At 49.7% G+C, this 24,742-nt stretch overlaps 2 protein-coding genes across 6 annotated transcripts in view; both read left to right on the top strand.

Annotated features, from left to right (window-relative positions):
• ITK (IL2 inducible T cell kinase) overlaps positions 1–6,381 on the top strand; it is a 32,542-nt gene extending 26,161 nt beyond the window's left edge. The window contains exons 14-17 of the mRNA XM_074155403.1: positions 131–195; positions 285–403; positions 3,080–3,237; positions 3,772–6,381. Of these exons, the coding sequence (XP_074011504.1) occupies positions 131–195; positions 285–403; positions 3,080–3,237; positions 3,772–3,843 (414 nt within the window). The 3' untranslated portion in view covers positions 3,844–6,381. The remainder of the gene's footprint in view (positions 1–130; positions 196–284; positions 404–3,079; positions 3,238–3,771) is intronic.
• A 9,960-nt stretch (positions 6,382–16,341) lies between these two features.
• The window catches only part of CYFIP2 (cytoplasmic FMR1 interacting protein 2), a 44,679-nt gene continuing 36,278 nt past the window's right edge, over positions 16,342–24,742 (top strand). For 2 of the 5 annotated variants that reach the window (XM_074156665.1, XM_074156664.1), the window contains exons 1-7: positions 16,342–16,458; positions 18,565–18,654; positions 18,735–18,812; positions 21,568–21,669; positions 22,695–22,876; positions 23,207–23,303; positions 23,997–24,125. In XM_074156665.1, the coding sequence (XP_074012766.1) occupies positions 16,342–16,458; positions 18,565–18,654; positions 18,735–18,812; positions 21,568–21,669; positions 22,695–22,876; positions 23,207–23,303; positions 23,997–24,125 (795 nt within the window). The remainder of the gene's footprint in view (positions 16,459–18,564; positions 18,655–18,734; positions 18,813–21,567; positions 21,670–22,694; positions 22,877–23,206; positions 23,304–23,996; positions 24,126–24,742) is intronic. The other 3 variants (XM_074156668.1, XM_074156667.1, XM_074156669.1) reach the window with 3 other exon arrangements.

Here is a 24,742-nt window from a genome sequence, read left to right as displayed (position 1 = left end):
CTCTTTGTATGGTACGATGTCACTTTGATTCTCCTTTTTTTAAGCACTATCTTCTCTGCCAGGAGCAACTGAGTAGCTGTGACAGCCTTCCAGCTCTGACCTTCTGCCTTTGCACCTTCTTTTCTTGCAGGCCGCTAGGAACTGCCTGGTGGGGGAATCCCACGTGGTCAAAGTGTCCGACTTTGGGATGTCAAGGTAATGCCACTGAGGCTGCGCATGCTCCTTGCGGGTCTGTCATGGGTTGGGGGGGTTACTCAACATGCTCCCTTCTTTTCTTTTTCCAGGATTGTCCTTGACGATCAATATACCAGCTCCACGGGTACCAAGTTTCCAGTCAAGTGGTCTGCTCCAGAGGTGTTCTCCTACAGCCACTATAGCACCAAATCTGACGTTTGGTCATTTGGTAAGAATCAATTGTCAGAATGGAAAAAAAAAAAAAAATCAGCAAACACCAGCTCAGAAAAACCTAGGGGCTCAGTACTCAAGTAAACTCTCCTAAACACCACATCCTCCAAGGCCCCAAGGGTGTTTGGCCTGAATAATGGCTTAGGAAAGCAAGCCGAAGTCATTTAAGTGAAAGAAAGGGAAGAATAGCAAACTACCTAGACACTTTGGAACACTGCAAATAGTGCCAACAATGTATTATACCTATGCAATGCTATAGAATACCACATAATGAACTCCGTTTCATGGTGATATAGCGGGAGTGTCCAAGAAAAGGTTGGAGAGTCACTGGCAAGATTATATAAGGAAAGGAAAGGAAAAACATTTAGGCACTCCATCTCTCTGCATATCAGTCCCAGGCACTGATGCTCCACCCAAACCCTCTGTCTTTCCAAGTTTGCTCTGCTGACTCCGTTTGCTTTATGCCAATCTGAAAATATTATTTCACTGCTCACATTTTCTCACCTCATTTCCTGCTCCCCAGTGCATTGTTTTATGATTTGCATCTGTTCTCTGGTCTGCCTTCTGGACCCTCATAGATAAGAAAGCCGTTGTATATTTTTTTCCCCAAGGTCATGGGCACTGGAGATAACAAAGGCTATCCCCTGGCCTGTTGATCTGGCACACTGATGGATCTGGCCCATCTCCAGCCAACACGCAAATGGCAGCATTGCGGGATGAATCGGTGCAGTGTGCTGCGCACAGCACACAGTCAATGGGGTGCCACTCAGCTCCAGGCCTAGCAGTAAATAATGCAGGATTATGACCTTTGCTAGTCTGCACTTGTGAATTCTCTGCTTCCCTCTCCCTTCACTGTGCTCTGCTGCGGAGCTCACCCTGCCTGAAGCTGTGCATTCCTGCGGTGGGTTACGAGCAGTGAAGTGGGAGCTGGGTGCTCAGACCCACAAAACAGCCTTTGAGAAACCAACCCAGAGGTGCTTCAGAGAGCATCATTCCTCTTTCCGTGTCCCCTGGCATGTGGAGGAGGCTGTTAGCACTCACCACGCGATACCAGGGGACGACATTTGCCAGTGGAGCTATCTCTGACACCTCACAGCAAAGTGGCAGTGATGTGGAGAGAGATGCTGCTTTTGTAAGCATGTTCTTCTGCTTCACAAGTGGGAAACTGGCCTGTAGACTGAGAGCCAGATGATTTCAAAAGGGGTGCTCAGTTTGATTTACGGTCAAGGCAAGCCTGGTGAAGTTGGCTCACTCCAGTTTCAGGGATGAATGAAATACCGGTGAGCTTTGCTTGCGCTGGTCAGTCCTTCTGTGTGAAATGTGCAGACAGCAGCGTGGTACATCTGTCAGGCTGCTTGTCTCCCCATCCAGTGGGGTTTGCATAAGAGGATTCCTCTGTCATGTCATGGTCTCATGACTGTGAGAAGCTTTCTGCTCCGCCACTCTGTGGCCCATTCATCTCCTCTGCCAGGCCTGCAGTCCTGCTGTGCCCAGGAGAACAAAATGGGTGTGAGAAATTCCCAGTGCAGGAATCTGCATGCTGGGGGAGTACAACTGCTTTGCTTATTCTTCAGTAGAGCCAGTATCATTGGTGGGGAGCTGCAATCTCTGTGCATCTTTCTGTTTGAAGAATTCCAAGTTGGAAAGCAGGCATTATTTAGCAAAGTTGATTGTGGAGTTACACAACTTTATTTCAGATCAGTCTGTCTATCTGTCTGTCTCCCTTTTCTAATACAATGGGAACACAGTTTACCAAGGCAGTCATATTAGGTGACCAAAGAAATTTAACCTAATAATAACACAGATGCCTTGCATTCACTCCATTTGCAGAGCATCTCTGATCTGGTGGCCAACCACAATGTGTTCCACAGTCTTTCTGTCTTTGCCTGTCTCTCTTCCACCACACTAGAGAAGCGTGAGTTTCTGTACTGCTCTGAACAGTAATCATAGAAAACCATGTGCTGCAATCCTTTGAAATTCCACTGTCGTTGCATGTGGGTTCCTCCCAGTGAACCACACCACCTGGGATGTTTTGCAGGCGAGGAGTCCCCAGTACTGAGGCTGAGCTGACTAACAGGAATGGAGCAGTTCAGATTGCTTTCTTGCTCCTGAGTCTCACCAAAATATGAGCAGATTCTGGTGTAGGACACACCGCAGGCAGGAACATCAGTGACACATTATGTATGTGATTAACTGGAAGGAAAAATAGATAAACTGAAACAGTGTCAAAAAGCGGGATCTCTTTCCAAGATTACACATCTGGATGGAGCACATGCACAAGCATTCCCTCTTCTTCACAGTTTGGGAGAAGACATATAACACTGCTCTGCTTTCTGACATGTAACACACTTAGACTTCATCTGACTCATGGGGAAAGACAGCCCTGCTGTAGTAAACTATCATGAAGAGGGATGCAAAGAAGTCAAAGTTGTAGTGACCAAACTGGTACTTCCACACAGTCCAGTGCCCAGCAGAGATCCCAGTTGGCATCCTCACACTGTACAGCTGTGTGAGGGGCTGATTCTTCAGATGCGTACTGAGAATCTGAGTGAAAATGCTTTCCCAGTAACAGACACCAATGTTGAGCTGCAGAGAACAGCAGGTGGAAGGTGGCCATTATGTTATTAAGGATTTCACTTGCTTCTTTGTGATTTTTCTCATTTGTTTGCTTTAGGAGTGCTGATGTGGGAGGTCTTCAGTGAAGGTAAAATCCCCTATGAGAATCGCACCAATGGAGAAGTGGTGGAAGAAATCAATGCAGGATTTCGGCTCTACAAACCCAAGCTGGCCTCCAAGGCGATTTATGAAGTCATGAGCCACTGCTGGAGGATGGTTAGTATTGTGACGGGAGAGCCCTAGTTCCCAAGACAAGACCTCTCTTTCCCTTGGCTTTTAGGAGGAGAGAGAGGTATATACTTCACATGCTAACACAAGATAAAATCTTGGAGGTGAAGCTTTCATCTGTGCTAGTAAGCAAACTCTAGGCTCTTTGCCTATTATTTAAGCTGCTGTTTCCAGAGAGTGTGTTGACTTCACTGAGGCGTCTATGTAGCACAACTAACTCAAGTTAATTCAACAGTTTGCTTCCTAAGAAAGGTGCAGATCTGTGGGGCTGAGTTTTAATAGTGATTTAAAAATGACAGCCGAGCCATTACCAGGTACTTAGTGTTCACTATCAAAATTCACTGCTAGTAGAAAAGAAGCATTGCACAGAAGGAAGCTCATTCTTCCATTGGCATTTTCTCTATAACAATATATTGTATTTTTGTTAATACACAGTTTCTTCACTAGGTTTTCCTTCCTAACCTTGCCATTCCTCTCAAGCTGATATTAATGTTCTCCCTCTCTCTCTTCTCCCCCGCTCAGAGGAAAGATGACCGGCCGTCCTTTTCTGTTCTACTGTATCAGCTGAGTGAAATCTCTGAGTATGATCTGTAATCATGGCACCAGCCACTAAGTGAAGCTAACAGAGTCCTGAGAGGGCAGCTGGCTGGATTTTCCCCACACAAAGCATTAACAGGAATCCTCTCACCATAGACACTTGCCATATGCCTGGGGAGAAGGAAGGGGGCAGAGTCTGGTACTTCCAGACAGACAAGATATCCCCAAGTCTTCCAGAGCCCAGACAGACACAGGCTTTTGGTTTGGCCAAGAATGTGGTTTGCAGCTTAGAAGCAGAACCAGCAATTGAGCACAGTCCTGAACCACACAATCCAGCAAGTGTATTTCTCCTGAAGATACAGCTTCAAAACTAAGAGATCTGACATTGCTATTCCAGTTCTGTGAACTCCCAAATTAAGGTCTTCCTTGGGGAAAAATAACCCTGTCTTTGACTGAAGAGGAACGTTTAGACATTTCCATGGCTCTCTAATTCAGAGTGGGCTGGATCTGGAAGCTGTGAACAGGAATAAGCCTGGAACACAGGGGAACAGGTTGGATTTAGTGACTGCATTTCTGATGATGATACTTCAAGGTGGTTTTGTTCTCCCTTTGCATGATTTTCTTGGAAACTGTAACATACCAGGACCAGGATTCTGGTACCTGGTTAAGCTGATGAGGTGTCTGCGTGTGCATGTGAGTGTGTAAGGAAGAAAGAGAAAAAGCAACGTTTTGAAGAGTCTTGAAATTCTCTCAAATTGTACTGTACAGTGAGGGGGAAAACAGGGCGCTCTGATGCAAATGGAGACATTCTTGGAGGGGAGGAGTCAAAGTCAAAAGTTCTATTAGTGTTTCCTTCAGTCTTTCTACATCAGAAGATAAATATGTGATCTCCATCCAATTTCTCTGAGTCCTGAGGACTGAGCAGAGTGCGTCTGTGCGTCTCCAGTGCAGGACGAGACACGCTCCCGGGACCTGATTATCTGTGAAAGGCACAGGAACCTACTCCTGAATTCGCATGTTTGGAAGGAAGGAGCCGGAGAGCTCAGAAGGGTAGCCATGAGGAGGAAACATGCAGAGTATGTACTCAGGGCATCAGTGATAATGAGAAGAGTTCTTCCCCTTCTTACTTCAAAGAGTAACTGAATCATCACAAGTAAAGACTTTTCCATCTCTCCTGTGAATAAGCTGGTGAATCCTCTGGGGACTGATCAAAGAAAAAGTCCTATGTGAATGGGCTGCCTGGGTACTTACTCCACAAGGAGTTCCACATTATGTGGTGACAGCAGAAGAAGGTATAAATAATATCCACCTCCTGGTATCTCAGTGAAAATCTACTTTTTCACCGCAAGACGGACACTGTTTTGACATGACTGACCTCAAAACCGAAAGCGTGGGTGTTTTGTTAGTGTCCTGCAGAATTTGTAAATAAGACCAAGACTTTCTGCTTAGCATTAACAATAACTAGAGAAGTCAAGAGGACTCACAGATGATATGTGCATATATGCAGTATTTTTTTGATGCTTCTCTCTTTGGGCAGGCGAGAACATGGGTAAACCTTATGTGACAGCAGTTTACAAAACCTGTGAGGTGCAAGCTTCCAGCAGCAACCTCTCCCGTCATTATAGAAATCAGGTTCAAATATGTTTGCCAACAAACTTGGAACAAGGAAATAATGTAATCCCATGATCTCACATATCCTGTGTCAAACTATTTCTTCATAGAAGGAGGCTTAATTTTTTGGTATTTTTCAGACCCATGGTTTCTAGGGCAGCTTTTAGAAGCCAGAATATCTTTTCAGGTATATGAATATGGGCAAGGCATCAATTCCTGCCTTATATATCTTTCCACTTTACTTTGATTCCACAGTATTTTCTTTGGTTTACTCCTACGAATATCATGCAGAATGACTCTCCCAGGCAGAGAGGACCCTAACGTTCACACGGGAGGTTGTCAATCCTAAATGCAGGATCAGAGCGCTGCCTTCAAACCAGGACTGCTGGTAGTCTGAACGAATATGTGGAATACGAACATCTATAACCAAATTTTAGTGAATTTGTGTGAAGTTTCTCTTTGTCCCTCTCATCCTTTAGTCTGAGTTAGCCTGTTGTCACGTTCTGGTGATGCTAAATTTGGCATTTAGCTAGTAAAGTTTTTAGTAGCCCTAACCAGATTAAACTGCACATCTACAGCTAAATTTGAGGACAGCTGGCCATAACCCTATTTTCTCTCCCCCCTCAACTGCACTTATACAATCCATACAACCACAGGATACTCTGAAACGATTCTTCCGTGAGCACAGACACTCTGTGGCAGGAGTATCTGCAAGCTTCAAAGTTAAGTTTCTGGCTTGCTGCCTCCTCCATCCTGGGAGGAACCAGGGGTCCTGAGGAGCATAAGGAGGTTGCTATTAAGTAGCAGCAATATTGCTCTGCTAAGTAATGTTTCTGAGATTATATTTATATTTGGATAAGTGTAATATTTATTAGCTAGAGAGTGTTGCACAAAATAATATTGTGATGTTTTATGTTCAGTTTTCTTTTGCAGTATTTCAATGTACGATATGTATTTTTACAAACAATAAAATTGCTGAGTCTCAACTGTGGCCTTCACTGTATGTTAGAAAAATGCAAAAGCCATCCTCATGCTCTTACAATCATACACCTTGCTCTTCCTCCAAATCCTCCCCAACAAGAAGCAAGCAGGCTTCTTCTGGCTTTCTGAAATATCTCTGTTCCCCAGAACTATGGCTGTGTTCTGGGGTTAGATTAGGTGCTGGGTAGGAAGTATTCAGAATCTCTGCAAATTGAGTAATTTACTATATGGACACATAGATTTTTAAGTCTAAACATCCATTGTGGTGGCTTTAAATTATGCAAATCTTCCTAAAATGGGGGTAGAAATATTTGAGTGCTCCCAAAGGGCGTTTGCCCACGATTATTTACAGGGGACTTGAGAGCTATACTGTGATAGCTGCATGATATTAATACACCATGATATTAATACACTGCAACAGAGTCCTCTCCCACCACAGCAGTTTCTATGGCAAGTTTAAGCCTGTGCCTTCACGTGGCTTAACTAGATATGTTCTCCACAAAGCAGCGGTGAGAATATCAGCTGTCTCCTGCCGCAAGTGAATAACTTTTCTCTCAATACCCTTTCCCTGTCTCTTTGGACAGTATCTGCAATGTGCTGAATGTTTAAACCATTCCCCCTTTGCCGGTTTGACCCTCTCTGCTTGGCTCTTCTGCAGAAAGGTGGGAGGTGGTGCTTTGTCCCTGCTTTAGCCTGCTGGTTCTCAGAGGCGGTGGGTGCACGGCTCTGCCTACGGCACACATTTGGCCAGAGTCAAGACCCAGAGCACTGTCCCAGCGTGTCCCCAACCTGCTCCTGTGATGGCTGAGCGCTGACACAGCCCGGCTGGCATCCCAGCTGGAAAAGGCAGCCAAGCAGTAACCTCATCTAGAAAGAGCAGCTGATGCTTCTCTGTGGAGACCAGGGGCTGGACTGCAGCAACATTAGCCATGAAAACCTTTCCTGAATGCGTGTTGGTCACCCTGGGGAAATGGGGGTTGAGGGTGCTTGTTCCAGTGGATAATTACCTTAAAATCAGGCCTGAAAAAAAAATCTAGAATTTTCTGAAACATTTTTTTAACATACATGTTTCTATGTGATGTTTGGCTTTGTCCTCTCTGAATCCTGCGCCCGTCAGCACGGCAGGATTCAGGTGAATGGCTCTGCTAAATCTCACTTGGCAGCCACTTCAAATTTGTGTGTGTTCTTCTGTTCAGCTCACTCCCACCATCATGTTATCTCTGCCTCCACACATAACCAGCTGATGCACTCACTCCTGCCCCTCACCGCCTTTGTCCCCAGCCTGCAGAGAGATCTGCAAGACGAATACAGAGAAGCTCATTCTATTATTCTATGATCTAAGACAACACAGAGCAGAAAATTAAAATAATACCACGGAATTCCCATCACCCTGAGTCTGGCTGATAATGCGAGTAGATTAAACTGTGCGGAAAAAAAAAAAAAGTCCACAGCAATTTTTACTACCACAGTTTTCTGGAACTGACCTTGTTTCACTCACAGCCGGAGAGCAATATTAGCTGTTAAATCTTTTGGATCTGCAGTAACAATGCTCAATACTTATTTTTTTCTAACAAGCAATAAATAGTAAAAAGAGGAGTGATGGCTACAAAATGTTCCAGTTAAAGGTGAGATAGAAGAAATGCTATGCAGGGGAAGGAGGAGAGTCTGCCCCCAGAGATGCTATCAACAGATTAATTTCAGGTGTGGTCCTGTTTATTAAAACAAAGATAGTTTCTAAGACGGTCTTGCTGATTTTGTAGTTTGTAGACCCTGGTGCCTTCAGCCCATGGCATCCACTCAACCTATAGTAGCTGCGCTACGGTGTAAACCCAGTGTTCAAGCTTCCCTGTGGAGCCAACATAGGCCATGGGGAGAAAGCACAGCCCCACACCAGCATGGACAACAGAGCAGCAGGCTCCAAGGAATCAAGAGTGGTCACTCCAATCCAGGAGGGGCCAGATGGTTGTGCATTTTTAGCATAGGTTGATGCTCAGGAAAGGGACATTGCCAGGACCACCAAGGAAATATACCTAGACCTATATCTTGACTTTCAAGTATCCACCAATGTCTTTCAAAAAACAGACAGACAGACACCATCAGAAGGTGAGGGCTGCAGAACAATAAATGAAGGCCCCGCAGAGAGTTTCTATCACCTCACCATGAGGTGATGTTCCGCTGTAAGAGGTCCAGTTTGGATTTCACAGCAGATCTGAAGAGCTGTATTGGAGTTTTAAAAAGAAGCATGAGCGGAAGGACTGGAAACTTGTCCCTGATGAAATACCAGATGCCAAAAGGAAGATCTTTTGGATACAGTGCTGACTCAGAAGAGGCTTGGAGCTCTCAGCAAAGGCAGTGCCTTCTCATTTTGGTCCCTTATGTGCTCAGTGAGCCAGGGCTTCATGTATTCTATAAACAGGCCTCCTGTTTATAGAAATATTCTATATTCTTTTGCTAAAATGGTAGGTAAAACCTAGCAATGGAACAGGTCCTCTGCAGGGAAGAGAGGCCGGATACCCGAGACCCAGCAGGCTCAGCAGCAGGGAGATGGGGAATCCCAGCCGGCTCCTGCCTTCTCAGGGACCCAGCTCGCCCAACGCCAGGCCTCCGGGGGTCCCCGGCCCTGTCCCCTCCGTGCACCGGGAGGGGGATGTCTGGTGGCCTTTCCCTTCCCCGGGGTGACCCCGCCGGCGCCACACCGCCGCCACCCCAACCTTCCCCCCGGGATGCAGCCCCCGGCCCCGCCGCGCATCCCCCGCGGGGCCCGGGGGAGGAGCCGCCCGCACGGCTCCAGCCCCTTCCCGCGGCGGGGGCCGGGGCTCCCCCCGCCGCCGCTGCCGCTGCCGCCGATCGTGCGGAGGGGCCGGCGGAGAGCCGCGGAAGTGCACTTGCTGCAGCCATTTCCTGCTCCCTTTGTGCGGGCGGCGCGGAGCATCCCGCGGGGCGGCGCGGAGAGGAGCGGAGCGGAGCATCGCAGCCCGCCGAGCGCCAGGTGAGCGGGGCGGGGGCGCGGAGGCTGCGCGGGGGCTGCGCGGCCTCACCCCTTCCCTTTCCCCCATCCCCCGGGCTGCGCGGACCTGCGCCCGCCGCCGCCGAGCCCGGTGTCCCCCTTCCCTCCTCCGGCCGCCCCGGGCGGGCTCGGAGGGGGCTGCGGGGGGGGGGGGGGCGGCAGCGGCGGGGCAGGTGCCGCCGCCCCCGGGTAGAGGGAGGGCGGGAGGCCCGGTTGGGCCGGGATGTGCGGGGATGTATCCCACAATGCCTAGAGCTACCTGCGGCATTCAGCCTCCCCGCAAGGCGCCGGGGGGGTGTGTGTGTGTGTGTGTGAAATAGCGCAAATTCCCTTCTTCCTCCCCCCCCCCCCCCCCCCGCCGCCGCATCCCGGCTCCGCACCCCCAGAACGGGGGGGGGGGGGGAGAGGGCCGAGTCCCGGAGCCGGCGGGCGCTGCAGGCCCCACCGCGGGCAGCGGCGGCAGCGCTACCCCGAGCCGTGCTCGGGGCGATGCTCGGCGCAGGGAGAAAAGGGGGATGGAGGGGATGGAGGAGCCGCAGGCCGTGCCGGGGGCTGAAGGTGGTCCCGGTGGGGGCTTCCGACCGGCGCCCGCATCACCCGTGGCGTGAAAATACGGTGTCTCCGGGGGAGGAAGGGGAAGGAGGAAGCGACGGGGTCTGAGCCGGGGTTGGCAGCGATGGCGCCCGCAGGTTCGCGCTTTGGAGTCGCGAAAACCTTTCCCTTTCCCAAACCGCCGGGTTTCCCGTGCGTGAGCCCGTTCGGGAACAAGGTGCGCCCCGCGGAGCCTTTCTTTGTATTGAACTTTCCACCCGAGGAGGCTGGAATTGCGTGGTGCCAGCCGCATCCCACCTGGGGAGGGACGGAGGAAGGGATGGATGGATGGATGGATGGATGGATGGATGGATGGATCCTGCAGGAAATTCCCATAGGTTGGAAGGGCCGAGAAGGAATGAGGAGAAGAAAAAGAGACACATACTTAAGAAACCCTCTCTCTCTGCCTGCTCAGGGTTGTTTTGGAGAAGGGGGAAGGGTGACGGTTGTGTGTGCAGTCAGGGGACACAGCCAGCAGCAGAGCTTGTCCCCTTCGCCATCTGCCGCTTTCCACGGGGGGTTCCTGACTGGGGGAGGTTGGATGACAAAGATCTCTTAGAATTAGGCCAAGTCGCTAAACCCTCTGTCCCCCTCCTGCCCTGCACGGATACCGAAAGAAAAAGCATCCTCATCTTCTGCATGATGACAGTTGTCTGAGGTTAGTCACTGAGGTGGGTGACCAGCCTGGTATTTTGGTGTTTGTCACAGCCGTATAATTTGAGGGTAATTCTTTGCAAAGGATAATTCTTTTCTCTGTACAGTTAATTGTTACTAATAAAGCCCGAGGAATATGGAAAAATCTTTCGTTTTCCGACCAGGGTCTCTTGAGCAAATCAGACTGTGCTGATTTCATGATAACACTTTTATTAACACACAGTTATCATCTCTGCGTGAAAAACAGTAAGACCGTTTTTGGAAGATCAATAATTGGCCCACTATTGACAGTACTGTCGTGTATAGTTTCATTTCCCAAGAAGCACTTTAACTGTTAGCAATGGGGTTGTTTGAAAACTTGCTTTAAATTTCTCAACTATATTGGAAACGTAGTTTCCTGTACCTGCCTCCTTCCTTGGCCCTCTTTGGCACCAGGAAAAAGTGATGAAGTTATTCTAAAAGAAATAAATTCCAAAATAATTGTGTTGCTGAGACAGAGGCAGTGTAAATGTCTGGAACATCAGCCCTAATGGAATGGCAGGAAACGTAGAGTGGAGATACAGAAAAACAGCTTCAGGAGTTGTGCAGTTTGGCTTCCTTTTTTTTAATAGGAAGGGTAATTTCATGATTATTAACATCTGTGTCTGTGTAGGGCAAGAGCCCAGCTCTGCCAGCCTCGCTCATCCTGGCTGTGTTTATTTGCTCCTGCAAAGAACCTCCTGACTGTGGTGGGGGTTGCAGCTACAAATAATTCTTACAGCATATGAGAAGGGGTTGATGACATGCATGCTAAAAACCAGGAGACTTTAATCCCATGCATTTTAGGCAAGGGTCAAACTAAGCTTCTGCACTCTGAAGTTATTCCTCTTGACTAAAAATACATTGATGGCCAGGAGCATTTATCCTCCTCTTGCTGTGAGGCAGTGGGTACCAGAAATGCTCTGCGTTTCTGCACCTGAGACATGAGTCTGCTGGGGTACTTGTTGGGCCAGGATGGTTCCTGACCACAGGTTAGATGCTATTTTGGAGTAAGAGGGAGAAGCATTATCACAGGGGCAAAAGAAGTGACTTTCCGAGGTTACCCAGGGACTGAGCATTAGAGGTGGAGAAGAATCCCAGATCCTCAGGAGGTGACCAGAAGAAGTTTGTCCTCTTTCTCCACATGGCCATTTCTGCCAAAAAGTCATTTTGCTGCTGGTCTCACCCCAGGCTTGCAGAGCTTGGACCATGTCTTACTGCCAATCTCTTGGGCAATTCCCATTTTTTTTTGCCTCCTTTCCCACTCTTAGTAGCTACTGCAGCTCCAGCGTGAATGTCTGCTGTAGGAGCAGGTGAGCTGAGAAACCGAAACAGCCCGTGCCACTTCCCCAGCGCTCTCAGCTGTGCAGCTTGGAAGCCGAGCCCACATGCATGCAGCATACTCATTACGGACCCGCTTTTAAAAGTCTTCCTTTGTTCCCCCAAGCTGCTCTAACAATAAAGATGTCTTGGTTCCTTTTCGCTGCGAAGGGGATGGTATTGCACTGATACTTCTGGGCAAGCATTCCGGTGGGGAAGGTAGGACCTGCCCTGCAAGTTCAGACGTCTGGGATGTCCATCCTTGCTCCTTCTCAAAGCCTTCCTACGCTGTCCATCAAATCTGGCCCCCAGGATGCTGCCACAGAGTCATCATGTTGGAAACTCTTACTACCTGCTTCGGGGTGGTGGGATGGTGCCCTGTGTGTGGACCCCTCATGGCTGGCTCCCAGCAAAGTCTGGAAGCCCCAGTGCCTTGGTGTGGTCATTTGGCTTTAGAAGGTGTAAGAGATGGCTGGAGGGGTTGTGACTGAGATGTGGGATAGGGAGAGGAAGTTTCTGCAGCAGATGGGCAGAAAGTGTGGGCAGCACTGTACTTGTTAGCACCGGTGCTCGTTAGCAGAAGAGGTAATCAGCCCAGTGGCTGCATCCCTCTGCAAGGTTTCACTGGGGTGGGGTTGGCTTCTGCCAGGCTCATGTTCAGTTTTGCCAAAACATGTCGGACTGGTGGGACTTCAGCCTCTCTGACCAGCGGTGGGATATGGAGAAGAAAGTTCTTTTGTGAGATAGCTCCCAGCAGCCTGCGTGGCCGCGTTCAAGTCCAGGCAGGCAGGATATGCTTCGTGTGTGTGAGGGAAAGCCTCATCCCACCATGCATGTGTTATGGCAGCAAAAAACCCTCGTTCCTGGGCAGGGTGCTGTGCTGCTCCTGGGGCGATGTGGTCCCCAGCCCCACAGCCACGTGTGCCAAAGCGCTGTCAGCAAACCACCACCATGGGCTGACTCTCCTCTTCCCAGCACAGACGCCCCTGCCCTGAGGCCCAGGTGGTGGATGGTGGTTAAGGCTTAATGAGGACTTTTTGATGAGTGTCCCTGGGGATCCCCATCTCCCCTGGGCTGGAGCTGCTAGGTCGCTGCCACGTTACCTGATGGCTGCCCCCCTCATCACTGGACCGAGGGGATGAAGCTGGATTTTCATATTTGTGTTAGAAACACATACATATTTGTGTTAGAAACCTTCTTGAAGGAAGATGAGGGAGGGCAGTGTGGGTCTGTGGCAGTGGGACTTCCCCTTCCGGCTCTGCTGGGCAGCCCCCGTGGTGGGGAGACACCATACAACTCCCCATGGACCGGGCCAAGCAATCGCTGATGCCTTAGAGCCTTCCCCAGCCGTTGTACCAGTGCACAGCCCCTCTTACAACTGGCAGTGGTCCCCAACCAAGAACAGGACCCCCAGCAGCCCGACAGCCACTCCAAGGAGCAGGCGAGGGGCCATGGCACAGGCAGACGGGGGATCGCTTGGGGCTGCTCCTGTGTGGATGATCCGGGGTGATGATGCAGATATGGTGGCCCTGGACCAGTAGCCCTTCCATGATATGCTCCGGCTGCAAGGTTGCTGTCTGTCATAGAGTGCCACCAGGCATGAGACTCAGGGGAAGTCCTGGCAGACCATGCTTTTCCCCGTAGCCTCTGTTGGTTTTGCTTTTGGGGTTAAGAAAGCTTAGAATGGAAATTCAGAGTCCCCATAACACACTCATCTGTTAAACCCATCAGGTTGTGTGGTTTTTCTGTCTGCATCCAGACTCTTACGCTCTGCTCAGCCACGGCAGAGCACGGGGTGGGCCGACAGCTGATTGCACCACTTGGTCTGATGCTTCCTTTTCAGTTCATGTATTTCTACATGCTGCCTCTCTTCCTCTATTTGAGTGCAAGATCTTTAGGGCAGGGACTGGTTTAGTCTCGCAGGTTTGTGCACTGCCCAGCACAGCAGGACCCTGACACCATAATTGGGACCATATCTCCTGGTATGACCCAGACAGCAGCAATAATTTTGTGCCTTGAGTTGCTGAGCTCTTTGGGTGTCACAGGATTATTGGGGAAGCATCTTTGATTACAGCAAACTGCCAACACCTTGCACAAATGGCCTTAGAATTGGACTTAGAGAAGAATGAGAAATTAGTGAACAGCCCAAATATACTCAAATAAACAGCCACAGCCCTCAAAGCTATAAAATGGAAGCTTTTTGTCTTCCCAAGACTGAAGTACGTGGTGAAGTGTGTGTGAGTGCCAGGGCTGCTCTTCTGGGAACCCAGAGGAGAGTCTGGAGGCACTGGAGGATGGTGGTGGAGAGCGGTGGGCAGTGGAGGAGGTCCATGGGGCTGGTCGAGTCGAGCTGCTCACCGGGCACAGAGCAGCCCCGGATGCTCACAGGCAGGGAGGAAGTTTCTTCTGCCTGCAGCATGCCGGGATGTAAATTTCTGGTTTTGACAGTTACTACAATTTGTAACAGGAAACCATTTTAGCAAAGAGGGGTGAAGATGTTAACAGAACGAAATTTGAGCGTGTAGGGAAAAGGCTGCTTGAGATTTATTTTTTTTCTCCAGGCACTTGTTTCACGGTGCTTCTGCTGCACGTATAACCAGGCCTGTTTCTCAGCTGCCTGGTACATTGGGGAAGCATTTGTGGAGGTGGAATGGGTTTTGCCAGGCTCATACATGTTCTTCCAGCTCGTGTGCAGGCAGCAACAATGACAAGAGGCACCCTCATCATGAACATGAAGTCACCTTAGGACTGCCCACAGTGTGCATCCCCCTTGGCCATGGTCCTTGCCGGCTGCATGTGCGTCTATCTATGGACATCTCAAAGCCATTGTCCTTCTATGCTCCCAGTGGTGGCAAAGCATACTTATATTCTTGGAAAACAGTGACTCAATTATAAAAAAAAAAAAAAAAAAAAGGACCTAAGGGATTTGTAGCAGATAATCGGCTGAGTATGAGCACCTATGGAGCTGCTGTTGCAACCAAAGGAACTGATGTGATTGTACGCAAGGAGGGAGCCTGTGTTGCTGTTGTATCTGGTGCTTGTGCAGACACCGCTGGAGCCCCGTGTCCTGCTACGGTGTCTGCACTTCAGCTAAAAAGTTGTAAAATTGGATCAAGCTTAGAGAAAAGCCGAAGAGATGATTAAAGGATTGGAAAACATACTCTGTAACAAGGCAGGCAAAGAGCTCAGTCTGCTTGCCTGAGCCAAAGCAAAGGTTGTGGGGTGTTTTATTGAAAACCGTGAGTGTCTTGGTGGGGACTTTGATAATAGAGAGCTCTGCTGTCTTGCAGATTAGAGCAATAAAACTTCGTGGCTCACATGTGAAACTAGACAGGCTCTGAGTGGGGAAAAAAGCACCGGGGGCGGGCATGATTTGCTAATCGAATGACATGTCAATATTTAAAGCAAAGTTCTCTCTCTGGAAATGTTTAAATGCAGCGGGGTGTTTTTCTAGGAGACATGAGCTCTAGGTCAGCCACAGCTATTGCACATGGATTAGGTATTAACTGGGGAAGCCCTGTGGCTGTGATTATCCAAGCGCTCAGACTTGGTGACAGCGGCCGTCCCTCCACATTTGTGCTCTTACGGCAAAGGTGAATGGCAAAGGAGATAAGGGACACAGAGGTTTGTCCTGAGGTTCCCGTTAGGGTAAGTGCCAGTGAGTTTTCAGAAACGTTTCCCTTTTTGCTTTTCATTTTGTGTGCAGCTGGCACCGTTGGCAGCTCCATGGCAGCTCCACGGACTGGGCAGGGGACACCGAGTGGGTGATAAAAACAGGGGAAAAATATTTTTAACAACAGCAGCTTCTTCTTTTGCTGCTTGCAGCGCCACAGCCTGCCTGCGCAGCACTCGATCCTTTCCGCTTCACCTTTGAGAAGGCGGTTTGTTGTTTACGGTTCCCAGCGCCGTTCATGTGTGTGAGAAGGAGCGCACGTGAGTGTCAGCATCGGTCATACGTTTCTAATCAGGCTCTTTTCAAGAGATATTTTTGATGGCGCCGCTTTGCATTTCGGAGCACACGCTTTCACTTGGGGCTGCCAAAGCTGCACTGCAGCACCCAGCTGTGCTCTGTCTTGAGCAGTTTTGCATAGAGTTACGCAGAGAAGGGCATGGGTGGGTAGTTGTGTTCCTCTTATTCTGCATTCCTACCCTGCTGCTGAATCACAGGAGGGGAGATGACATAGAGATGTAGGTTGAATACACAAGAAAAAGAAAACGAGATAAACCGGGATCATGTCTCCTGCAGTGCCAGCCAGTCGTGGTTCCAGTTTTGTCCTTTGGTGCTCTCCCACTCGGTCTTCTGGCTGCTGTCTGTCTGTCTATCACCCTCTCTTTTCCTTTGGATTTAGCGCAGCAGCTGAACATCCGGAACCATGACCACCCACGTCACGCTAGAGGATGCCTTGTCCAACGTGGACTTGCTGGAGGAGCTGCCTCTGCCAGACCAGCAGCCATGCATCGAACCGCCTCCATCCTCCATCATGTATCAGGTACCTCCAGCTCCTGGAGGTGGTGGGGCAGGGAGGGCTGTTCTGGTAGCTCGTGCAAAGCACAGGGGCACACGGTGCTGTGAGAACTAGCTGAAAACATCCTGGGTTCACCCTGTTTAAGGAAACGTTCAGAGCAGATCTAGCCACAAAGCTGTTCCCAAAGGGTTTTAAAAGGAAAGCACTAGAGATTGGTGAAAGGGATCTTTAAGGCTGAGCAAGACATAGTGAAGTTGAAAAATGAGGACTAGAGTGCGTGAACGGGAAAGAAGCAGGAGATAAGACTTGTGATAACAGCAGAAAGTTCTCAGCGATGTTTTATTATGCACATATTTCTGTGCTTCCTTTTTATGGCAGCGCACGCATCTAAGTAGGTCAAAGTCAGAGGTTCTGCCTGACTTTGGCCGGTCTGTGCCGTGGGCACAGCTGGAGCTGCCGGTCGGGGGAGCCGATGGCAGGCGAGGGAGGGCAGTCGATCGCTACGATCGCTTCTCTGCTTTGAACAACCGCAGATGTAGCTGCAGCTGCGCTGGCCCAGCAGAGCTTGGCATGAGCCCAGGGCAAGGCTCAACCTCCTGCTTTTTGCATCCGCAGCGGGATGCCTCGGCTGCTGGGCCACCACACCACACCACACCACACCACACCACACCACACCCTGCCCCGCGGCACACACCCAGGGTTAAATATAATGCGGGGTTACTTTCCCCATCCTGCCGCTCCTGAATTCATGGCTTACCCACGGCAGGGCATAAATACGCCCGCACAGTGATTGCCGTGCCGTCTACGCAGGGGTCTGAAATTACAGTATCTCTTTCAGCAGGTCAGGCTGCGGGCTCGTTCGGTAGCACTGGTGTCTCTACGGGTTATCAGGCCCAAAGGCAGTTCTGGGCTGCTCACATTTCAGCTCTCCCTGGAAAATCTTGATACCATTTTTGCTTATCTCTTCTTTCAATCATTTTTACCCTTTGCTGGCTTGTGTCCTGTGAGGGGCTCAGGGTCCAGCCTTATGGCACAGCCTCCTTTCAGGGCCACGAGTGTGTGCACACAGCTGGGCCTAAAAACCTCCTCTAAACTAGATCTAGAGATATTGACCAAGCCTATTTCCTCATCATACTTGCTTTGTATGTAGCCCTCTCCCCTGCTAGCCAGAAATGCATATGCAGCCTCAGCTTTTGTTGTCACGTTAGTCACATGCAGTGTCCCGGAGGCACCAAGAGTAGCCCCCTGGCCACGGCTCTGTGCTCCCGGCTTCCCTACTCGGGAAATCAGTTATTGAGGTGAACACGGTCACTGCAATGCTAATGTCATTGCAAGGAACAGCTCTGAGCGCCTGGGACTTCTGTTCACCCTGCCCTCCAGCAGATAGCACCAGCCAGCCTCGGCGGAGGAAATTACCCGAGCGCAGAGCGTGTGAACGAGCACTCGGAGCAGAGAGGCTGAGGAGCTGCTTTTTCATCCCCTGCCCTGCTCTGCACTTCCCAGTTCCCCTGTCCCAACCCAAAGCAGTAGCTCAACTTCCAAAACAACTGGTGATCCCAAAGCATCTGTGTGCAAGAGCAACACTAGCGCTGATAATAGGGTCTGGATGGGTGCTGACTTTCATATTTATGCTTTCCAGACATCTCGTTCCCTGCCCTTTCTGTGTGTTTATTCTTTGCAATTCCTGCTGACAGGATGTGGTCTTCCCCTAGCAGCCAGGGCACAAACAGACATTAATGAGGCCGCATCTGTCTTTGAGTTACCAAGCTAAAATCCTTAGAATAATTGCTGTAGGTTTGCTCTCTGGTGTGGCTGCAATTCCCTGTAACTGATCCCCACCTGGTCTGGCTTGATTTTACAAGTGTTTGTCAGTCTTGATTGCCATATTTTCACACATAAAATCTGCAGGATTTCCTCTAAGGAACATGTGTGATTCAGAAGCATCTCAGACTGCATGCATGAATCTACTTCAGACCTAGAAGTGCAGCACCTCAAATCGTTCATAAGCTGCTCCCCTGCCCCAGGAGCCCTCCTGATTCGGCCTTTTTCCAACACATCCCATGCTGGACTGTTTCAGGTGAGTAAACAACTAGCTGTATTTTAATCCCCATCTCTCCATTTCACCCATAGGCTAATTTTGACACAAACTTTGAGGACAGAAATGCCTTTGTGACCGGCATTGCCAGGTACATCGAACAGGCGACGGTGCACTCCAGCATGGTGAGTCCCCCAGGCGCTGCCCCAGCAATGCTGAGCCTTTGGTGCGTGCCCTGCCCCAGCAACACCTCTCTGTCTTTCAGAATGAAATGCTGGAAGAAGGCCACGAGTACGCCGTGATGCTTTACACATGGAGGAGCTGCTCACGAGCCATCCCCCAGGTACTCAAGCCCTTCCCAGGCCGGGATGTTCCCAAAGCACCTAGTTGGTTTTGGCTTTGGCGTGGGTTAGTTTGGACTGGAGACAGAAAAACAAAAAAGCAGAGAAGACTGAAGCAGATCAAAAGGTTGAAAAGGGAGACCACTGACTCTTCAAATTGTCCTCTCCCCACCAAAATCTTAACCACTGATCTCAGCAGCTGGTAGCCATTTCAGAAGCAGATCTATATTGCTGCCCTAGTAAAAGGCATCTGCTCTGCACTCTCATGTATATGAAAGCTCCATCCCTGACACCTCCTGGCAATGCCTCTGAGCTCAGTCACGCTTGCCACAAGCCGACTGCCTTATATACATTTCCCGGTTTCATGAGCCCCTCCCCTGCTCCCCAGGGCATTTGCACCTGAAGTTATTTCATCCCTGCAGGACCAGCTTGTTTGTCCTAAGCTGCCAACAGGGCTGAGCTGAACACAGCATGGCACTTGGGATAATGCTGTGTTTTCTCACTTGGGTCTTCATCCGCTTCTCGATCTGGAGAAAAGGTAGCTTTTTTTCTTTAATTAAAGCAGTGTGATTATTTCCTCCCTGGTGCACTGTTTGAATATTTTTCTCTGTCATGTTGTGGGGAGATGGAGTTTGCTTCAGGCAAAGGCAGTTAGTTTTTGGAAGTTGAGAGCAAAATCATCAGGTCTGGTTTATATCACACTTTCCTGATACCGTTGTATGGTATCGTACCATTACATGGTATTGGGAACTTCAGCTTCAGTTAAAAATTGCTCCAGTGCCGAGTGGGACTCCTGCGTTGTGTGAAGAAGGGAGCCCAGGCAGCCTGGGATGAAAACAGTGGGTCCTCAGTTTCAGCATCCTAAACTGCTGCCCAGACTCTGGAGGTGCTCTCTCCGCTCCCTCAGGAGCCCCAGAATTGTAGGTGTTCTGTGAGGATGCATGAAGGAGCACTTCGATATGCCAGAAAAGTTTCCTCAAATGCCCTTTTTTGCTGCTGATACATCTGAAGGTCCTGATCTATCCCCACATTTAATCATTCTCCTTCTCTACTGTTAGTTCTCCTTCAACCGTTTTTTAGCCCTTCTCTCTTTAACCTGAATTTTAGTGGCTTCATCCTGCAAACACCTACAGACATGAGTAAGGTTGCCCACGTGGCCCCCTGATCATGATTCAGACTGCAGCCTGGAGCTTGTCTTCTGCAATTTGAACGCATGCTGGATCACTGCAAAATCGCCGACTGACAATGTGTCGGGGTGGGTGCGGAGCAATTCCATTAACCCTACAGATAAAAGGGTTTGCAGCGCTTCCGTGGAGCCAGGAAAAAATATTTCCGCATGGCTGACAATGCCCATGTTTGTAATTCCCCAGGAAAGGTCAAACCTCAGTTCCCCTCGGGTTATGCTCTGCTGATGGTCTCATGAGACCCAGCCATGGGGATGGAATTGCATATTTGCTTATCTCCCATTTATATTTGATGCTGTGCTGCTGTTGCCTCTTCTGGCTGCACTAACAGAAGGCAGGCCATGGCTGAGCTGATGGCAGGACAGCGCTACAGATCATCTGTTTTGGTGTTATAGTGTCCTCCCATCCTGGTCACCCCTGTGACGTTTGTGCACAGCTTGTGGGGTCCCTGCTGTCTGCCCCGTCCTCCCCCCAGGGGCTGCAGGCAGTGGTGTGTGTGACGGAGCGACCAGACAACACCACAGCAGAGGGTTCATTTACAGATGCACCAGATTTGATCTTGCGATGACCCCTGTGCTTTGCCATGGGGCACATGGCTGTGGCTGGGAGAGTTCTGTTCTCAGCCCCCCAGCCTGGCAGCTCAGCCATGTACACCTCCTTGTCCTACTTCTGGGACCACGGTTTGACAGGTGAAGAACAGAGCCTACACCCAAGTGTGCACCCACTCCTTCCTACTCCGAGCTGCATCATTGTGGCCATCAATGAAGCATGGACTGGATGCAGCATGAAACACCATGGCAGGGACATTAGATTCCCCACTACAGAAAGGGCAAAGCTACTTTTCATCTTCCCCCATGCAAAGCCGGCTGATTTGTCCCCTCACGCCCTGTGGATCAGCTGCTGGGCTACTAAATTTGCACCAGAGCTGTCAGCCCCATCAGTTGTGTCGGCAACAACTGGAAACAAAACCAGAGGAGGACAGCAGTTGGGGTTTTCCTAAAAGTTTGGTAGTGACTCCAAGTAACTGTTTAGGAATGAGATGGATGACAACTGTACAAGTCCTTAAATTTCCCTTCCTAGGATTCCAGTGAAGGTGACTCGCTTCATTGCTGCTAGCCACATACAAGTCCAGTGATTTTTAACGGGGCTGCGACAGAACCAAAATTATCCCAGTGAGGCTATAGCAGAGCCATAGCCTGGAGCCTCATGTGTCCATGGGACTTTGCAACACAGAGTCTCAGACAGCTTTATGATATAACATTCCCACGTTGTGTAGCAAGTCCAGACTCCGTACTGCATATGTTCTATCCCAGACAAATGCATTAGAAGACTTTTATTTCTCAGAGTCAGGATTGTGCCTGTTTATAATGCATGGAGAGAATTTCACAGCTGAGAAATGGCCCCTTCTGCTGCCACCTATTGTCTTGAAACCAAGCTCCCTCTTGGGTCCCTCCATTGTCCTCAGATGGGGACAGGATTCACTGTGAAACAAGCAGAAGATGGTGGCTGCTGCAGTCCACAGCCGTGTAAGAAACTCTGATGCTGACTAGGATGATTTGTCTTTGTGACACAGGTGAAATGTAATGAACAGCCGAACCGTGTGGAGATTTATGAGAAGACAGTGGAAGTCCTGGAGCCAGAAGTCACCAAGCTTATGAAGTTCATGTATTTTCAGGTAAGTGGTCACGGAAGGAGGCAAAAATAATTTATGACTTTGGTGTTAACTTATCCTAAGCAAGGCTGTGCTGTACTTGCCTGCCAGGACAGCCTGAAGAGCCCCTGGGCCCCCTGGTAGGTCCTTGCAGCCACCAGCAGATACCTGAGACCTGTCCAAAGCAAAATCTGTGCCGTGTCCCCCTTGTTGAGCCCCAACATATTGTACACAGGTTGGGAATGAGCACACCTCAGCTCTTGAAGTTCATGGAGGACGAGAGACCCCCCCCCATAGGTGGCACAGGCTCCTGTTTTTCTGAGATGCTGGCTGGTGGATGTGAAGAGCTGTCTCTCCACCAGCTCCAGCACAGCTCGCTCTTCTGCTCTTCCCTCTGAAGCAAAGCCAGGAAGAGCTGAGGGCTGGAGGTGCAGCTGGTGCCCAGGGGTGGATACAGCCATGCAGCTGGACACCCTCCTGCTGTGCCAGCAGGAACAGGGATGGGCTCACCGCCCCCTAAACTCGGGGGTCATCTGGCAAAGAGCACCAGAGATTAAATTTAGCAGTTGCTACACTTGAGGCACTTCACAAAATAGCGTGCTTAGATCTCAACACAGCAATGACCACGTGGCAAACACAGAGCTGCTGTGGCACCAGGGACCTCTCCCCATCACTGCCTGCATTTATAACCGGCTGCAGCTGGGTTTCTCTGGTGTGTTTAGGTTTTATGTCCTATGTTTAGGTTTTATGCCCCACCTGAAAAACTGAAGCCTGATTTTATAGAACATGGCACGCTCAGTGCGGGCACAAATAGAGGGTTTGAGCCCCTCTCCTCCTCTCCAGCACTGAGGATGTTTGTCTGCAGAGGTTTGCAATGCTGCTTCATTTCATGGTGACAATGGAGAGGGACCCTGGAGCCTCCATCTTTAGCAGACAAAATGCTTTTGCTAAAGGAAGGTGGTGGTGTGTGGGTGGAGGAGGGTCCCATCGGTGGCGTGGTGACTACACCTGAGTTGCTGCTGGGATGACCCTGTCCCACTGCCTTCCAGCGCAAGGCCATCGAGCGGTTCTGCAGCGAGGTGAAGCGCCTGTGCCATGCTGAGCGGAGGAAGGACTTTGTCTCAGAGGCCTATCTCCTCACGCTGGGCAAGTTCATTAACATGTTTGCCGTCCTGGATGAGCTGAAGAACATGAAGTGCAGCGTCAAAAATGACCACTCCGCCTACAAAAGGTGAGAGGGGGCGAAGCAGCAGGAGCGGGGACAGGACTGTGCCTGGCCTGCAAGGGGGAACCTGGTCTGCCCAGCGGTGGTCAGGTGGACATCAGGAGGCTGGAGGCTGGGTTTCTGCGCTGTTGTAGGCTCTCTTTGTGAGTTTAGGCAAATCTCTGAGCCCCACTGTGTTTCGGTTCCCTCTTGGTAAAACGAGGAGGGAGCGGAGCTGTACTGCAGGGGGGCTCTGGGGCTGCTGCGTTGCAGCTGCAGGTGAAACAGGGAAGATGGGTGGCGAGAGCCTCATGTTGGGTAAGTGAAACTTGGTGATGTTGGATTTCTCCCTTCCAGAGCTGCCCAGTTTCTGCGGAAGATGGCAGACCCCCAGTCCATCCAGGAGTCTCAGAACCTCTCCATGTTCCTGGCAAACCACAACCGCATCACACAGGCAGGTCCCTTTCCTCTGAACCAGTTAACCTTTCCGTGGGTAGCGAGAGGCAATGATCTTGCCAGGGCTGAGAGTGCTTCAGACTGGCCTGTGGCAACAGCTGCCGTGTTTGTTGGGTCCTTGCCAGTGACTCTAATGATTTTGAGGTGAGACTGTATAATTCTAGCAATATCTCCTTCTCATGAGTCATCCTGGGTGGCTTTGAAGGTCTCTTTATGTCAAGATAAGGATTAAGGTTTAAAAGATGGAAGAAGAGCTCTCGGGAGGGTTTTCTGCCAGAAATTCTTCCCCTTTTCCCCAGTAAATCCATCCAGTCCGTCTCTGCAACTGCATGGGGACTGCAGATCAGACCCAGGGCCCTCCACTCTCTGCAGGCTCTATAAACTTCTGCTAATTAGGTAAAATACTGCACAGAGACAGGAGAGAGTCAGAAAGTCTGCTTGTGAGTCATATTTCTTTACATCTCACCATCTGATGTTCGGCTGTTGTGAACAGTCTGAAAGGGAGAGCTGTCCTGCAGAAGGAAGGCTGTTCCTTACCGGTGGTACCATGAGGTCAATCTGCTGTTTATAAGGAAAGAAAAGCACACAGATGAGGTTTGAAGAAACCTCTTATCATTCTGCTCTTAATTCTATGCTGGTTCCTGCTGTTTCTTTGTCCGTGTGGATAATGTGGTCCCTGTTGATGTTTCAGTGTCTGCACCAACAACTAGAGGTTATCCCTGGCTATGAAGAATTGCTGGCTGATATTGTCAACATCTGTGTGGATTACTATGAAAACAAGATGTATCTCACGCCCAGTGAGAAGCACATGCTCTTAAAGGTGAGATTCGGCTGTGTGTGTGGGGCTGGGTGCTTGTGTAGTTTCGCTTTTTTTTCAGTAAAATGAAATTCCTTCCTGGGACAATGTTTCTCCTTATTTTCTTTATTTTTTCCTCCTTTGGGTTTGCATGCATCCCTTCTCTGCAGGGTCAGCATCCTCTGGACAGGAGTTGCTATTGGATGGGAAGGCTCTCCATGTGCAGCAGCAAAGCTGCCTTCCTCCTTTCTTGTTTCCCTTCTGGTCTCTGTTACTTTGTGTCTTCTGCTGTGATACCTCAATCCTCCCATTTTCTCCTCTTTCACCTCTTCTTTGTAACTGAACAGATTGCTTGTTGCCATGGGTCAGAGATTTCCTATCCCAATGCACTGAAGTGTCCTCTCTGTCAGGCAGTGCCATGAGCTGCCTCTGTTCCTGCTGTAACTTGGACCTTCTCCCATCATTTCTCTGCTGTCCTTTCCGGCCTTCTCCCATATTCCCCTATAAACATTCCCAACAATAATTCCCTGCAGAAGGGAGATCCTTCTAGGTTTGGTTTCCTGACTCTAAAGAGCCCTCAAGATGAACAAAGTATCTGCTTGTTTTGTATATTTGTCCTTACCGTAAGTCAGTTATTAGAG

Source organism: Numenius arquata, chromosome 11, assembly GCF_964106895.1.
Source record: "Numenius arquata chromosome 11, bNumArq3.hap1.1, whole genome shotgun sequence".
Lineage (NCBI taxonomy): Eukaryota > Metazoa > Chordata > Aves > Charadriiformes > Scolopacidae > Numenius > Numenius arquata.
This window is presented reverse-complemented; position numbering and strand designations above follow the sequence as displayed.